Below are 17657 nucleotides of genomic sequence, written 5' to 3' on the forward strand. Positions count from 1 at the left end.
TTCGTAAAACTGTGTTTCCCGGTTCGTTAACCGTCTGATTTAGGTGAAATTTTGACAGGTGATGCATAACATATTGTTCTTTACTTTGAATGGTGGAGATTTGAATAGGAGGTCTGTAGCCATAGATTTATGTTACTCATGATTGTTGGTTAGAATTCCCTAAGAGTATGATTAGTAATGGATGCTTAACTATGTTTAAGTGTTGGTATGGCCTATATTTGTGATGGGTTCATATTTATGCCCTCGTTTAATGTTTAATTATGGATTTTTAATTGAATTTTGTTCTTAAAATATTGATTTAATTGAGATCTCTTATAATTGAGTTTATTGAGCATGAACTACAAAAATATGTTAAAAATAGCTTTTTAGTTGCATAAATATTTTTTGGACATTTTGAGGTGTGTTAGTGCAGCTGCAACTAAGTTGAGCTCATGGAGGTGTTGAAATAAATTGATTAAAGCTTCATGACACATTAAAGATAAATCCAAGAATAGGAAATTATCAAAATCACAAGTTCAAGACAAACATTGCATGAAGAATGCAAGAAAAGCTTGAAAAAGTGAAAAAGTTTGGCTAAGCCAAGAAGAGGGAACAATCAACAAAATTTGGACCTTGCAGTTTTCTCAATCTTTTTCTAGAAAAAAAGGCTTTGATAATTCATAAATATTTATAATAAAAGATAATTTGAGAAAATATATTTTTAGATATTTTATTTGATATTTTTAAATAATTATCTTATTTAATTATATCATAAAATATCAAAATATAATAACTACCAAATCTTTTTAAATATGACAAAATCTTCTTAAATTTTTTTAGATATCGATAACAAACTGATATATCTTGAAGATATTGGGTTATTTTAAAGATAATTGGAGGAGATTGTAAATGGCTGATTTGGAAAATTAATGCAAATATTGGTTGGTGATAATTTATCATATATCTTTAAATAATTTATTTATTTAATTATATCAAATATTGATATTATCAACCAACTATATTTGTCAAATAATTTTAAAACTCACTATATCTCTCCAAATATTTTTATATATTCATAACAATTATAAAGATAAATTATATTTATGATTATTTCAAAGATATTTGAGAGATTTTAGCAATAGAAAAGTTCAGTCCAAGTCCTATATAAAAAGACAAAGGGGAAGCACAAAAGACAAACTCGAAACTTCGGAGTTTAAGAACCCTTAGATGGGCCCAATTCCTTCCTCTCTCCATTCTTCTTCTATTTTTCTTTTATTTTGATTTTATGGAGTTCTAAGCTTCTTGGTTGGTTCCATTGTAATTTTATTATGGATTCTGAGGTTAGAATGAAATTATTTCTTTGTTCTTTTTATTATTGTTATGATTTTCATTTATTTATGTCTTTTTCCTTTTAATCAAGTAAAAAGTAATAATTTTTACATGCTAGCTAATCAGCAAAGTGTTTAAATCTATATACATGTTAATAACATGAGTTGAAGGGTTTTTAAATCTAATTGAGACTATACTTTGATTTCATTTAGAAACTTTCATGTCATTAAATGAGTTTTACCGATAATTGAGACTATATTTGGTTAAAAGTGAGAACGCCAATAAATTAATTGAGACTTTACATTGATTGATATGCAAATCTACAACAATAAATAATTGAGCAACAATATTCCTAGACAGAAAATAGTATATCAATGTAACTCCTAATAGCTCAATAATCAGCATATCATAAGATCTATTATTAGCTAACTCGCATTTCGAAAAAATGTTAAAACTCATTATTGCTTTTTAAAAGTCCTTGATTTGGAAGGTTTAGTATGAACTTTCTTTGACCTACCCCTACCAAGTTTTCTTGTAGTTTGAATTGGCTCATCATCCTCTTCGGTATTAGAATCACCCCTCTTCGGTATTAGGAATTGTCTTAATTCAAACAAAAAGAGCTTCCTTAGATGTTAAATAATTAGGAATTATCTCAAAATTGCTTTAAGGTGAATCGAAATGTTGTAAACCCTGCAAACTATTGATAATAGGATTGACATCCTCCACAAAAGGCATATCAATCAACAAATAAGAATCCATTGGCACACCACCATCGGTAGAAACATCTACATTGTTAACAATAGAACATTCATGCACAATACAAACATTTATCATGATTTGGTTCAGGTTGTGACTAAGCAAAAGACAGTTCTAGGCTCCACCATATACTCAACCATAGGCTCCCCACAGGCTCTACTATAGACTTCACCATGGGCTCATCCACAGGCTTCGCAACAACCTCCACAGGTTTTAAAACATAACCTAAAGAACCTTTATTTTCATCCTGGGCACTAACCACCTTAGGATGATAAGTATTATCCTAACAATTGTGTTCCTCCTCATAAGTATGAAATTCGTCATCACCCCACACTAGTTTAATGTCTACTTGTTCTCTACAATTTAAACCCCAATCCCAACTCTTCACTTATTCAAACATGACATCTTTACTAACTATTTATCTTTTTGTCTTAGGGTCAAATAAACGATAAACCTTTGACTAATCATTAATACCCAATAAAATACAAGTAAAGCTCTTGTCATCCAATTTACCTCTTCAATGGATGCATTGACTTTCTTTGTCAATTTCTTTAAAGACTTAAAGCACTCCAAAGCTTTTGATTTTTCAAAAATTAAATTGACCCAATTTTTATGACTATAATCATTTACGAAGCTTAAGAAATACCTTTTTCCACTATTTAAGATGAGTTGTATGGGTTTGCAAATATCTACATGAACAACATAGGTGAATCTTATTGTCAAGGTTCAAAGGATTTTCTCCATCACTTTTGAGTCAGGCATGTCCTTTTTATTGCTTCTCATTTTGTTTGCCAGTGCCATTAATCTTGCAAAATACTTTATGACAATTTTTGTTTCGTTCATTTTGAGAACCTCAAAATCTTGTTGCAATGCATTGAGCATGGATATTTTTTCTTGAGCATTGCCTTCAAATTTTCTTTTTATGGAATCCTAAACAATATTGGATGTGCTCATATCTGAAACTTGTTAAAAAATAGACTATCAATGGACCCTAAAAAATTGTGCTTGACTTTGTGATCCTTAGTTTTGGACTGCTATAACTTCTTTAACTATACCTCATCAAGTGGCTCCTCAACACCATTTTGACCAAGTCCTTAAGACCCTTGGCACAAATAAGATTCTCCATCAACTCACTCCAATGGTCATAATGTTGAAAGTGAGAGATTTTTGTTGAAAGTTTTTTGTTTTTCATTTCGTATGTCACGTTATTCAGTGAAGTTGTGGCTTAGATATATCTATTAGGCCTATTGGGGCTCTGAGACCAGTTTACTAAGAATAGAGGTATTTTTATACTTGCAATGGAAATTGATAAATTTTATTGAATTAAAGAGGTTGCCATATAACTTGTTCCTCTCTTAACAAAATACATAAAGATAACTCGTAATCTATGTGATATTAGTTAGAATAACAAAATAAAGTTTCCTAAAAATTAGGATTTATTCTAGCAGAAACTAAAATGACTCTTATTCAAAGTTGTGTGTTCATATTCATTTATTTGCATAAAAATGGAAATGTGGATTTGTAAGGAAAGTGCTATTTGGATTACTCTCATATTTGATAGGAAAATAAAGGGAAAGGCAAGTGGTATACAAGCATTTTACCAATATGCCTTTCCTTTTTTCCCTTATGCTTGGTTGAGTCGTAGCATATTTTTCCCTTATGTGACATTTGGACTTGAAAACAAAGGCAAAGAAGGGTCAACGACAAAACATAAGTGATTCTCACTACAAAAATAATTGATTCTCATCGATGTAGAATTGATTCTCCCCAAACAAAATCGATTATATGTTTCATTTATGAGTTTATAACTTTATTTGGCGTTTTCTTGACTCAAAATTGGGTGAAGTTTTCAAGATTGAAATTATTATTATGTGTAAATGCTTTGCATGGAATGTATAATTTATCATTCTTCTTGAATGTCCAATTGAATGATCTCCAAGAAAGCAAGAACTCTGTGAATCTGGATCCCAAAAAGAAATCTCCCAGTAATTCTCTTTGTGATTCAGATATTCGTTAAAAACCTAAACTAATTTCAAAACTGTTTTTAAATCAGAGTTCTGCCGTTGAGATTAGTGGATTAAGGAATTTACCTAATCAATTATCGTGGGTGAATTTTCACTGTATCAGTGCAGTGCCCTCGAATAATCTATTAGTTAAATATCTAATCCATTAACGAGTTCTGCATTTGACATATTCAAGAGTTTTACAACTGATCTATTTCAGTTCAAGCTTGGCTTACATGTAATCCTAAATATACAACACCTATACAAATGATAAGTTCAGGACTAAGCCTAAAATAGTGATACAATGTGTTTGTATGACTTTGGACATCATCAAAATCATCTTCAATGGATTGAGTAGGCTCCCCCTCTCACCAACTTTGATACAGTTTGATCCCAAAACTTTAAGGATGAATAAATATAATCCTCCTAACCCAACTGTGTTTTTTTTTACGTGTCAAACAACGTTTTAGGCATGCATTTGAGTCATTTACACATTTTGACACAATCCAACCCAAATGTCAGTTTGAAACACCATTTAACTCGTAAAAAAAAATTAATGTCGTTGGGTTAAAATGACTATACCAATTCATTTTTAAGTTTAAAAACAAAAATGTATCAAAATTTGGGGGATAGATGATTCAAATTCGCGTTCAAATCTAGGGACTACAAACATATTTAACCCTTATTTTTTCTTATATGTGTTGCTTTTAGTTTAAATAAATAAAATAACGATTTTTTTTATAATTTAATCAATCACATTTTAAATTTATATAATTGCATTAATTAAATTTTTTTTTATTTAAACTAATTACTCAATTTTTGTTCTAACTTAATTTCAACCAATCACATTTTATTTTAAATTAATTTCATCAATTAAAACATTTTTATTTTAAACTAATTAGATTAGATTTTAAATTAATTTTAATCATAAAAAAAATTATAATCTTACAATTTTATTAACTAAAATATTTTTTTTATCTATTATACTCATCAATTTTTTTCATAAATTTTTCTCTTCATTGTTTCCCCTTTATTCTATTTCTTTCTTAATCCAAATATCCTTCCTTTTTTCACATTAGTTTCTCTCATTTCCATTCTTTTTAACTTCCGTAAATCCATTTATACTAGGTAATTCTAACAAATAAATTACACATAGCACTATTTGATTTCTTTTTGTTAGGTCGGAGGATGAATTTCTACGAATTTAACCTATCTATATCCTTATTAAATAATGTTAGGGAAAACAAATACCCTACGTATGTATTTCTTTTAAATAATAAAAAATAATAAAATTATAATAATAAAAAATGATATAAATAATTTTTACAATTTTTATTTTTTAGATAATTTTTATTTATTTAATTTAAAAAATATCAAATTAGAAGAAACAATACAAAATTAAAAAATTAAATTTAAAAAAGTATTATTTAAAAAGTAAAATTGAAAAAATTGTAAAATAAAATAATAACAAATTAGTAAAAACATATGCTTGCGTTCCATATTTTTTTCATTTTTTTATAATAAAAAAAATAAAATTATCATTATTATTATAATTATAAAATTAAATATAATTAAATTTTATAATTTTATTATAAATTAATTTGAAATATTTTGTAGATAAATTTTTAATTAAAAAATAATTAAATTTAAAAGAATAGTCAAATCAAAGTTAAATTTAAAACTTAAAGAATAAAATTAAAAATGTAATTATTTTAATTTAAAAAGGAATTTTATTTAAAAAAGTAAAATTAAAAAATAAATTTAGACATAAAATTAAAATTTTTTGTTGCCAATGGTTTTTACTAAATAAAATTAAACATTCATCTTGCAAGGTAAAACGTAATTTGGTTGAATACATATTATTATATTGAATAACTCTTTAATTGAAGTGACTATTCGAACAGGTGAAAAGAAAATTCATCCAACATTTTAACGTAGTGTTCGTTGCGATTGCACCGTTTAAATAAATTTGTGAGTATGGATTTTATATAAAGAATATGTTCCTTTTCTGCGATATGTAATAAAAGTGTGAATTTGGGGATGGAGGATTTAATCCATCCACCCAAAACTGAGGTGATTTGCGTATATTTCATATAACATTACAAAATTGCCCCTCGTTCGTGGATGTTTTGGAGCTGGACATTCCCACCGTGGTGTGTAAATCGTTCGAAGGTGAGTGAATTGAATGCACTGGTGGAAAGAAAGTAGTGTGTGCTTTTGAGTGTAGTGAAATGGCACTATGGTGGATCGTCGGGGATGAAGATGAAGGAGGTGTTGGGGTGTGGTGGGGGAGGAAGACGAAGGAGGTGGTGAGCTGTAATGGTGGACGAAGATGAAGGAGATGGTGGAGTGTGGTGGGGGATGAAGCTCGTACATATGACAGAGGAATGGTGGTGGATTCAAGGGTATGCACACCGATTACATAACCGGTGTGGTGCATTGTATATGTGTGGCACCGGTTACGTAATCGGTGACTGTGACACCAGTTACGTAATCGGTGTCGTGTGTGTGTTTTTTTTTAAACTTTTTTTTGTATAACATTGTTTATAATTTAATTGTATAACTTTTTTTAAAATTTAATTGTATAAATTTTTTTACATTCATAAAAATTTAAATTTTTTATTTTAAAATTTCATATAATTTTAATTCCTATTAATTATTTGTAATTATTTTTATAATATCAAATTACAAAATCATTCTCTGTTTCCATTAGATGTATTTTTGTAACTTTCTAATTCTATCTAATTTTATAATTTATTTTATCTATCACATTAATCAGATCTTTCACTAACTTTTATAAAACTTATCTCTAAATCCATTCTTTTTAGCCTGAATCCACTAAAAAAAATACATACAAATTCATATACTCCAATTCACACAAATCTATTTTCGATTTCTCTGAAATTCATATTCCCAACGAAACACACTTAAGTGTGATCAGCCTAAATTCGACATTTGAATCCAAGTACTTGGGCCATAAAATGCTCCGATCCGACCCGAATAACTTAACCCGTACCCTAGTTCCTTCCAGCGTCTTCCCCAACACAAAACAGGCTAATAAAACATAGAATTCTCCTTTTTTTTGCAGCAGTTCAGGAACTCTCGTCACTGGTTGAAATTGAGGGTTCTTGTAATAACGCGAAAGGAAGCGTGGAATTGAGTAATGGAAGGGAATGCGAAAAGCGAGCAAATCGTGGACGTAGGATCGGTCGTGGAAGCCGTTTCAGCTGATGACGGTGACGCTCCTCTCTATAGCCTCGAAAGTCTTTGCATGCGCTGTGGTGAAAACGTAAGCTTCTCCCATTTTCCGTCACCGCTTGTTTTTCCTTTGGCTTTTCAATGAATTCATCGTGTTCGTTTCTACTTTTTCGCGCATCTCCGGCGTGGTTAACTCACGGATTCAATTCTCCATTCTTTACCTTTATTTCTTCACTCGGTGAACCTTGCGATGTTAGCTTTTCGTTTTCTTCTTCCCCTGCGTCAATGCGTTTATTTTGTATTCAATACTCGATTACTTTAACTCCTTCTTTTGGCGTCCATCGTAAATTACCCGGTGAGCATTAGAAATACATGCCCTACTCATTTGTTTTTTCTTCTTCTTCTTCTTCTCGTCATTGCTTTTTATATAATATGTACAATGCTCAATCATGTTTACGCTTTTTTTTTTCTCTTCCCTCGTAATTACTCGGTGAATGTTGACGAAGTTTAAATAATGCACCTTGTTTTTTTCTTCTCCTGCGTCAATGCTTTTAATTTGTATTCAGTACACCATTCTTTTTGCTCTTGTTGGTGAACCTTCTGATGTTCTAAATCATGCACCTTGTTTTTTTTTCTCCTCTTGCTTCGATGCGTTTAATTTATGAGCCGGTGGTGTGTTTAATTTATCCATCAATGCGTTTAGTTGGGGTTTGGGGTTTGTGGGGTGGTGGTGAATACCGCTTTTAACTTACAACTGCTTGAATGAGGTAATGTAGTTTTCACTTTGCCCAAGTTTGTAAAAGTGACTTGTAATAGTACTATTTGTTTAGCATAAGCTTTTGGCAGAAAATAATCAGTGTAAACTATTTTCTAGTTTATTTTAATAATCGAATTTTTGATGTGAAGTTTCATGTAATGGGAACTCAATTAAGCTCTTAATTACGGACTAGGACTGGTAGAATTGTTAGCATTTCATTTATTTACAAGCGACATTGTTACCCGAGTACTTGAGTAATGAATATTTAAATTTTTTTGTGTTTCATCTTTTATGTTGTTCTATCCATGACCATGTTAAAAATTAATGAAACAATTATTTATTACTGAAGAAATGATTCAAGTACACCTAAATTATTTATTGCATCGTCATCCAAAGTTTTTAAATTTTATCACCTGACCTGAATTTCTGTCATGTTTATCAGGGGATTACAAGATTTTTATTGACTTTAATTCCTCACTTCAGAAAGGTATGTCTTGTCTTTTACTCCCTTTGCTCTTGTGATTGGCAAGTGGTTACTGTTTTTGTTCCTTCATTGATAGGTATTGGGATATATCATATATGTAGTTAAATTTCACCTTTATTTTTGTTATCCTTATGCTTAGGCCTCATTCACTTTTTTTTTCCTGATGTTTTTTGTTACATATTTCAATTAAATGAATTAGCATTCTTGATTCACAAATTAGATGATCGATCATATTACATACTGTTATTTTTTTCTGCTGTTTCTTTTGTTTTGTCTGTCCATTTCTTTTCTTAAATATAACTCACGCCACATTTACCTTTCCTGCAGATTTTGTTATCAGCTTTTGAATGTCCACACTGTGGTGAAAGGTAAGCCTTTTAGTCTATGCCCTCCTCTCGTGCATTGAATATTATTGGTTCCTTTGATCTTTCTCAAAAGTTATTGATTATTATCTGTTAGGAACAATGAAGTACAGTTTGCTGGTGAAATTCAACCACGTGGTTGCCGTTACACTTTGGCAATCCCATCAGGCAAGCAGAAGGTTGGGTTTATTCAAATTTCGACTCCCCATCCCCAAATGATTATTATAAATAATATAACAAAACATATATGGCCCCTAGATGAATTCTAAAACATGTAGTAATCAGGGTACATACAATACTGATGTGGGTGGAGGTACTCCAATACTCTTTATCAGCTATCTTCTTCCCATTCAGTTAATGTCCATGCTGAGGTTCTTGACACTAGTGACTGCCCTAGTTTGAAGGATGATTTTTCATACTTTTGCCGACGTCTTTCTCTTAAATAGCATCCATGTTTTATTTAGAAAACCATTGGTGTTAGAATCAATATTTACCTTGTAGGATCATAGGCTGTTGACAAAATAGATCATGTTGGAGATCTTGCATTGACTAGGGATATATGGCCAATGCATAGTATATAACTGGTTCAATCCTCACTTTACAAGCTGCATTTGTGAGGTTGAATTAAATTTAAGATTCACTTTCTAAAATGGTATCTATTAGATATTGTTAAATAATATAAGATATTGTTAATATCTAACGGTATCAAAGCCTATCACAGTGAGTGCAAACTCACCTTCCACTAATAGAGATTTGTTCCTGTTATAGGAGAATGTGATTGAAGCTGGTAGTCAACACCCAAATGGACAGAGACTAACAAGAGAGAACTAGTGAATCACAAAATGTTCCCCAAGGTGTGTTCTAAATATATTGTGGCCCAAAACAAATTGATTCAGGGCCAGTTTTGGCTTTCTCTAACTGTCCAACCAAGCTCAGTAAATCAACCCAAAACTCAAAGTATACATGATTTTGCACGAGCCTATAGGTTTGATTTAACTATGTTAGAGGGTGTGGGAGTGTTTATTTTGTTTTAACTCGTACTCTCAATTTTGATAAGCATGCATACAATGATATAAATGCATGGCAAAACTTAATCATGAGAAGCTTAGTAAAAACAGTAATGGTGAGTTAGAGCATGATTGTGCTCTTCAGTCTTCTTCCGTACTCAACCTGGTAAAAATTTTAGTCTAGACATTGAAACATCTTAAGCCCCGTTTTGGGTGATTGTGGGTTTTCAGTTCAACTGCAATTTTCAAAACAAAATGCATTTAGCCAAAATGGAGCTGGAATAATTTTTCACTTAATTTTGAAACACATCCACCATCATCATTATTGCTACTACTACTATCACTATTTCTGCCAAAACAATCATCATCTCTACTACTAATATTGTCTTTGTTTTGAAACTTACAACTGAAAACAGTGCTGAAAAACTAAAATCCATTCTGAATGAGGCCATAGGACATCCGTTCAAATTTTAAAAGAACTTTTAAAAGAACTTTGCCGGTGACTTTTGCCAGTCTTAGCACCCTATGATGATGTTTGCAATTAAAAACACTGCAACTGGCATGACTGGTATATTGTGACCATTTTACTGAATAAAGTTTGACAGGCACCTCAGTGGTGGAATCTGGAAAGAATGCTGCAGTCCTAGTTCAGCTCTTTCTTGCCCCTTTTCTCACCATATTTATAAAGGAAATGGTCAAACTGGGCTTACAGATCTAATTATGAAGCTAGGAGGCTTTTTGAAAATAGAATATGCATGTTTAACATACAAAATAGAAAGAAATATGAAAATTTAAATTGTCCTTGGTAGAACATTGATGCATATACTAACTAATTTTTCACTAACCAGTAGGTCTTATTGCATGGAACAGAACCTTCTCCAGGCAATAGCCGTAGAGAATAAATTATGGCCTATGTATGCTTACTTGGGATTATTGTATTTTTGTTTGTAAGCTTGTCTTTTTTGTGTACCATTATGATAATTTGTTTAAACAAGTGTCTGACAAGTTTATTGAATGTAGATGCTAAATCGTCAAGTGGTTAAATCAGAATCCGCTACCATTAAGGTATTTAAATTTGTTGTTTGTTTTCTTTATATTTATTTAAACTTGTGTACTATGTTTCCTATTTAGATTGTAATCTTGAAAATTTTTTAGTTCATTGACACAATGATTCTTGTCTCTTTGAAGTCTTAGGGCTAAACCACATAATCTTAGTTGAACTCATTTTATCTACCTACCTACCTACCTTCCTATTTATCTATCTGCTATCTATCTATCTAGATAGAAAGATAGATATTTTTGTGAAAGAAGCAATTTAAAATGTTGATTCTAAATTTTAGTGACTCATCTAGCTCTATTATTGGAAATTCATAGTCTACTTTGTAATAAATTTATTCAAAGGGCACCTTGCTTATATGTATGATTGTGCAGATACCTGAACTGGATTTTGAGATTCCACCAGAGGCTCAGCGTGGTAGTCTGTCAACGGTACTTCTGATACATATTTCAATTTACTTTGTTGTTTTCCGTTCCTGACAATGACAGGTTTTCTTGTTCAATTTTTTTTCTGGGTAGGGCGGGGAGTGACCTGTTATTTCTTTTGTCAATGGAAATCTCAATTCTCAACACTGCATTTTTATTTTAAGATGGCTAAATGTACTCCGCATGTGTATGGTCATCAAGTGAATAAAGATGTCAATGTGTTTGGTCAAAACAATTGCTGAATTAAAAGGAAGAGATTGCTATACATTTAGTCTATTGATTTTTAGTTTGTTTGATTTAGTTTAGATTTCTGAAGCTCTAGGTCCGACTCAATCATATCATAACTTTGGCAGTTTCCATATGCGCCCTGTATTTTGTAGCCAGGATGATGCCCATCGTGAATATTATTCTTAGTTTCTACAACTGGAAATGTAAATTGTGGGCATCAGAGAACTGTAACGCTCCTTTTGTGAAAATTCATGAACATTGAACTGTTGAAAATTTGTAGTCAAATTATTCAACTACATCTTTTGCTCTGTAATTATAGGTGGAAGGGATACTTTGAGAGCAGCTGATGAACTTCAGGCCCTTCAAGAGGAACGCAAAGTACTATTTGTTTCTGCACTATATTTTTATTTCGAATATTAGTTTCTCTTTAAATAACTTAATTATTGTTTTGTTTTCTACCTGCTAGAAAGTGGCTCCAGAGACAGCTGAAGCAATTGATCAGTTCTTGGTGAAACTGCAAGCCTGTGCAACAGGAGAATCAGCCATCACCTTTATTCTTGATGATCCTGCTGGAAACAGCTTCATCGAAAACCCGTAAGCAATTATACCTTGTCGATGTTTTTTAAATGAATAAAAGTATTTTAATAGAGAAGAGATTGTGAAAGTAGAGGCTAAGGTAGTGATAACATATGGGGAGCAACCTCCTGGATTTGTTGTTCAAGAGATGAGTGTGGTTTAGTTTGTAAATTGTGTTGACCTCTGTATTGGCTCAAGTTTAGTCACATTGTGCTTGTGCGTGACTTTAGATTAGATGCATGCCTTTCTGAATCATGCCATACTGTATCTTTTAACTTATTGGAATTGGTCAAGACAAACATATATTTGTTGATTAGGCAAACTTGTACCGGCATTTGGTACTTGGTAATATTAGTCCACTATCTGGTACTATTTTAAATAAATGGAGAACACATTGAATAGGTTTGCACCGTCATCTGATCCGTCATCGACGATCAAGTTTTATGAGAGAACTCCTGAGCAGCAAGCATCATTGGGATATCTTGTTGACTCCACACAGATTGAAGGAACTCATGTTGACGCTCAGAGTAACAGTGCAGAAATGGCTGAAGCCTTGTTTCGATATACTGCACCAGAAGAGGTACAATTGCTGAACTATATAGTTATGCTTTTTGAGCTTTGGCCTTATTTGTTTGTTCACCCGGTGCCAAATTGCTGCTTTTTCTTGACAGGTGATGACTTTCCCATCTACTTGTGGTGCCTGTGCTGCTAAGTGTGAGACTCGAATGTTTGTCACCAGTATCCTCTTAGCATTTTCAATATTTCCCTTGGGATATTGTTTGATTATGTTACATTTCTTTAGAAGGATTCTGTCATTTTAAACTTGATGCCAACTATAATTTAAAATTTGTTGGGTTAAAGAGGATTTATATTTTTGTGTATGCAAGAGTACATAGCTTTGTGGGATAAAATAAAATTAGATAAACTATTGGGACTTATTTTTCTTTGATTCCATGTTTGTGTTCGAGTTTAAATTTGGAGCTTTAGTCACTTTTTTGGTCTGTAGTAAACTGATTGTATAAAATATAGGGGATGATTTTTCTTTATTTCAACTTCTGTTTTGATTCTGTTTCATATATTTAAGTTGAAACTTGAAGCTCAGTGTCATCGATTTGGTGCTGAATATTTGTTGGTTAACCATGTGTTCAATTAAAAATCCTGAAAATGATCTACTTTCAAATTTCAGAAACTTGACTATGGATTTAATCTACTCATCATTAATTTCAAAATGAAACATTTGTGTACAATGTTGACATGTACTCTGATCAATCGGGTAAAAACTAGATAATATTTATTTGCTTTCTTGATGACAGTGTCAATGCCAAGTGCCAATTTTATATTCTATATTGTTGCATGAACAATTCTTGGTATTTCTTCCACACTGTTGAGCTTAACAATGGACAGATATTCCTTACTTTCAAGAAGTAATTGTTATGGCATCCACATGTGATGTCTGTGGCTACCGCAACTCTGAGGTATGCTGATTCTTGAGTGTGGCTCTGTCTTTTTAGGGCTGGAATATAATTAATTTTCACCTTGCAGTTGAAACCTGGTGGACGAATTCCTGAAAAGGGAAAAACAATTACTCTTTCTGTGAAGAATGTCAATGACCTTAGCCGTGATGTAATAAAGGTCTGTTATTCTTTTCGTGATCTTAACTAATCTCAACACAGTATTTTTCTTATTTATATATGTTTAGGGATGAATGATGGATCTTGTAGTTTATCCTTGCATTTAGGGAGCATGTAATTTTCTTATTTCTAGTATGCAATTACTGCAAATTGGGATCAGTAAAAGAAATCTCATTAAAAAGAAGGTACTTTGGGTTTTGGTTATTGAGGTTATAGCCTTCAAATGTAGGGAAAAATGTAAGCTTCCAAACTTGTTTTGCTGAAAGTGTTTTGCTGAAAGTGTAAAGTAACTAAGTATAGAAACTAATCATGAGAGCTCTTTCAGTGCCACTTTAAAATTTTGCTTTATTCTTCAATTTATTTTGACATCTAACTTGCATGGAACTATAGCATTTTAAGGAATTAAATTCGCATTTTGGGGTTATCAGAAGGCTGAAATGATTCATCAAAAGATAACTTAGAAACGTTAACATGAACATGTTCTGTTTTCAGTGATATGTTAAAAGTTGTAATGATACACATACAGTCTTGCTTGTAAAGATAACCTGTGAAAAATGTCATGATGGTACCCATGTAGGTGGGACCATTTAAACATTATGCAATCCGACATCTATACCTTTTATATCTATTGACTGAGTAGTTTGGTTCGATTAGTCTGATACTGCAAGTGTAAAAGTTCCGGAACTTGACTTGGAGCTGGCAAGCGGAACCCTTGGAGGAATAGTTACCACTGTTGAAGGTTTAATCACAAGAATTGGTGACAGTAAGTATCCATTCTATCAATCACATAAACTATAATCTAGACAGCATCCTAATGAGATAGGAGGATTAGGAGTCATCTTTGTGAAAGGAAAGGACATCATAGTACCAATACACTTTGTTCAGATTCAATTGTAAGAAAATGATGAAAACATTTTTCTTTTCAATAGATCTTTCAATTTTAAACCACTTTAACGTCATTATTTGTTTCTCTCATTCCAAAATCTATCTCAAATATGTTTTGAAAGTCTTCTAAATGCCAAATTTTCTGTTTTGGAAAGGTGGAGTTTAAACTGTTCTCTTTTATCATGTTTATGATGTTCTTGCTGTTAAATATGTTTTTAGTCCTTAAACCTTGACGCAAAATTGGAATTGATCATTCTTCCGAACTTGGATACAATTTGGTTCCAAACTTTAAAAATAAATAGATATAGTCCTTCTAACCGAACTGCATTAAAGTTGTGACGTGTCAAATGGCATTTCAAGCTGGTGTTTGAGTTGTTTATATTGTTTGACACTTTCCAGCTCAAATAGCAGTTTGGAATGTGTCTGACACACAATTTTTTAGGCCATTGAGTTAAAATTACTATATGCATTCATTTTCAAAATTTGGGGATCAAAATGTATCGAAGTTTGGGATATGGATGAATTCTAAGCGTCCAAGTTTAGAGACTGCAAACATATTGAACTTATAATCTATTATTTTTTCTAGAATGTATCAAAGTAGAATATAATTTGATGCGATTTGCATGTTCAGGCCTTGAGAGGGTCCATGGCTTTACTTTTGGAGATAGTCTTGATGAAAATAGTAGAAGCAAGTGGATAGACTTTAAAACAAGACTAAACAAGGTAACACGTGACTATTTATGAAAGTTGGTTTAAATTTCTCCACTTTACAATTCTATTTATCAGGTTATTATTGCAATTTTTATATTTATTCTTTGCACAATGTTTTGTGGCCGACTGGGAAAAGAGGGAAGAGGTGCAATACATAACATCTGGCATTGTAATTTCTTTTGTATTTCTAACATGGTCGTCTTGTATATCTGGTTCTCTTTTAGGAGGAGACGTTCTCCTGTTCTGTTCCTCTTTTGACACTTCAGTTTGATAAATTTTATCATAAAAAAGAAATGGACAACAAAGAGAAAAAGGGTTTAGGGAATTTTAACCAAATGCATTCTACGATATAGGTCCCTTTCTGAGCAACAAAGACCTTTGGTTCATATTCCATGCTACTTTTGAGCTACATCACTTGTTGGATGTTTCTCTAATACCAACAACTAATAGACTGCATCGGTCTCTTCCTGTCTTTGAATTTGAAGGCTTGGATTTTACTTAACCCATTTAAACCTATTGGTTCAAGGTCTTAATCCCAATTTTTCTTATGTGCATCCTTTCATTGTATGCAGCTTCTTAGCTTGGAAGAAGCTTGGACTCTAATTCTTGATGATGCATTAGCCAATTCTTTTATAGCACCTGCAACTGATGACCTGAAAGAGGACAAACAATTAGCATGTAAGTTTTCCAACTCAGACATAAATAAAGCTATACTTTGTGCAGATAAAGTTGACATTTTCTGAGTTGAATATGTGAATATCTGTTTTATCCCCTTTCCATTTCTATCCTTATACTGATTTCATCCACTATCCATATCTTTGGCATCATAGACATGATAAATGTTCCTTGTCTTTTTTCTTTTTCTATACATAGTGGAAAGTTTTTTATTCCATAAAATATCTGATTCGATTCAACTCTAGAAACCACGAACCCAGAATAGACCATCATGTGAACAAACAAAATAAGTTTATTTCAGACATTTCCTTTGCTTTACAGTGGGGGGCCCTGAGTAGGCTTCAAATTGGATTTCATGTGATGAATGGGTCTAATGTGCTGTATGTGAAAATATGATTCGGATTGTTTAATGTTGTGTGATGAATAGTTTTTCATGTAAATATAGTCATGTATTGTGGCTTTCTGTTTGGAAATGTCGTTAACACGGTGTTTTTCTCCAGTTGAGGAATACGAGAGGTCATGGGAACAAAACGAAGAATTAGGTCTGAATGATATGGACACCTCTTCTGCCGAAGTTGGTTCTGCACCAACCAATACTTCTAAAACTGACTGAACATCATGTGATTTCCTCTCCTCACACTCCCACAACAAAAACAAATGGAAGTATTTATGTGATAGTTTGGTATCATTGAGAGAGAAGAATGGAAAAGTATGTTGTCTTGAGTCTCATTGGCTTATTGATATATTATAATGTAACCCCATTAACTTGTATCATCCTTCTAGAATAGTTCAGCTGAAAGATGTAACTTATTCTGAGTTAGTAAGTTAATTGCTTTTTATTTTTGTTTTTCTGGTTTTGTGGCCACCTGAGATTGTTTCTTAGAGCAAATGTTTTCTTCTTTCCCTTTTTTAGCATGCGTGCGATATTATTTTTTAGACCAAATGTTGTAATATATTAGTATAAAAAATGATACACTTGGATATTTTGAAGAATGTCGATTTAGGATTGGTCGGATATTGAACATATTCATGGTTTGTAATTAATTATTAACATTATATTCTTAAAGGTGAAGTTAGTAAGTAAAGATTTTGTTATAACTATTCTCTATTAGTTTTAAATAACATGGCATAAATTATATTTCATTGAAAACAGTATTCTCATGGCAATCAGTGTTCTTAATAAAGGGACCGGTTAACAATGGAAACACCTATTCTTTGTTTGGAACCTTTATCTTCATGAAATATTCTATACAATTCATGATAGAATGTTATTTAGATAGAAAGTTTTTGAAGAAATTAAAATTTATGAAATCAATTTTATCAAAATTAGAAAACTTTAAATCATACCTAAAATCTATCTTGCAGTTTATCTATATTTTTAAGCTTATAAAAGTTAATTTTGAATTAAGAAGTTGATTTCGTTTTTCATATCTTTACTTTTGTTATTTATTTATTTATTTGTGATAAAGTTTATTACAACAATTTTATTATAAAAGGGATAAATCCAAATTTTATCTATAACTCTCGTTTGCTCATAAGTATTAGAGGAAAATTACCATAAAAGTTAACTAATAATTTACCTAAGCCATATAAT

The 17657-nt window shown here is 31.7% G+C and overlaps 1 protein-coding gene across 1 annotated transcript; it reads left to right on the forward strand.

Annotated features, from left to right (window-relative positions):
• The first annotated feature begins 7132 nt into the window (after nt 1-7132).
• Nucleotides 7133-16912, forward strand: LOC114176893 (zinc finger protein ZPR1-like). The gene is given in 17 exon segments (XM_028062081.1): nt 7133-7356; nt 8465-8509; nt 8834-8874; nt 8966-9047; nt 10896-10940; nt 11307-11363; nt 11905-11917; nt 11920-11963; nt 12052-12179; nt 12564-12741; nt 12833-12899; nt 13566-13636; nt 13704-13793; nt 14447-14555; nt 15309-15400; nt 15961-16066; nt 16564-16912. Coding segments are annotated over 17 exon segments (1407 nt in total). The 5' UTR covers nt 7133-7230; the 3' UTR covers nt 16677-16912.
• The last annotated feature ends 745 nt before the right edge of the window (nt 16913-17657 follow it).

This window comes from Vigna unguiculata, chromosome 3 (genome assembly GCF_004118075.2).
Source record: "Vigna unguiculata cultivar IT97K-499-35 chromosome 3, ASM411807v1, whole genome shotgun sequence".
In the NCBI taxonomy this organism is placed as follows: Eukaryota; Viridiplantae; Streptophyta; class Magnoliopsida; order Fabales; family Fabaceae; genus Vigna; species Vigna unguiculata.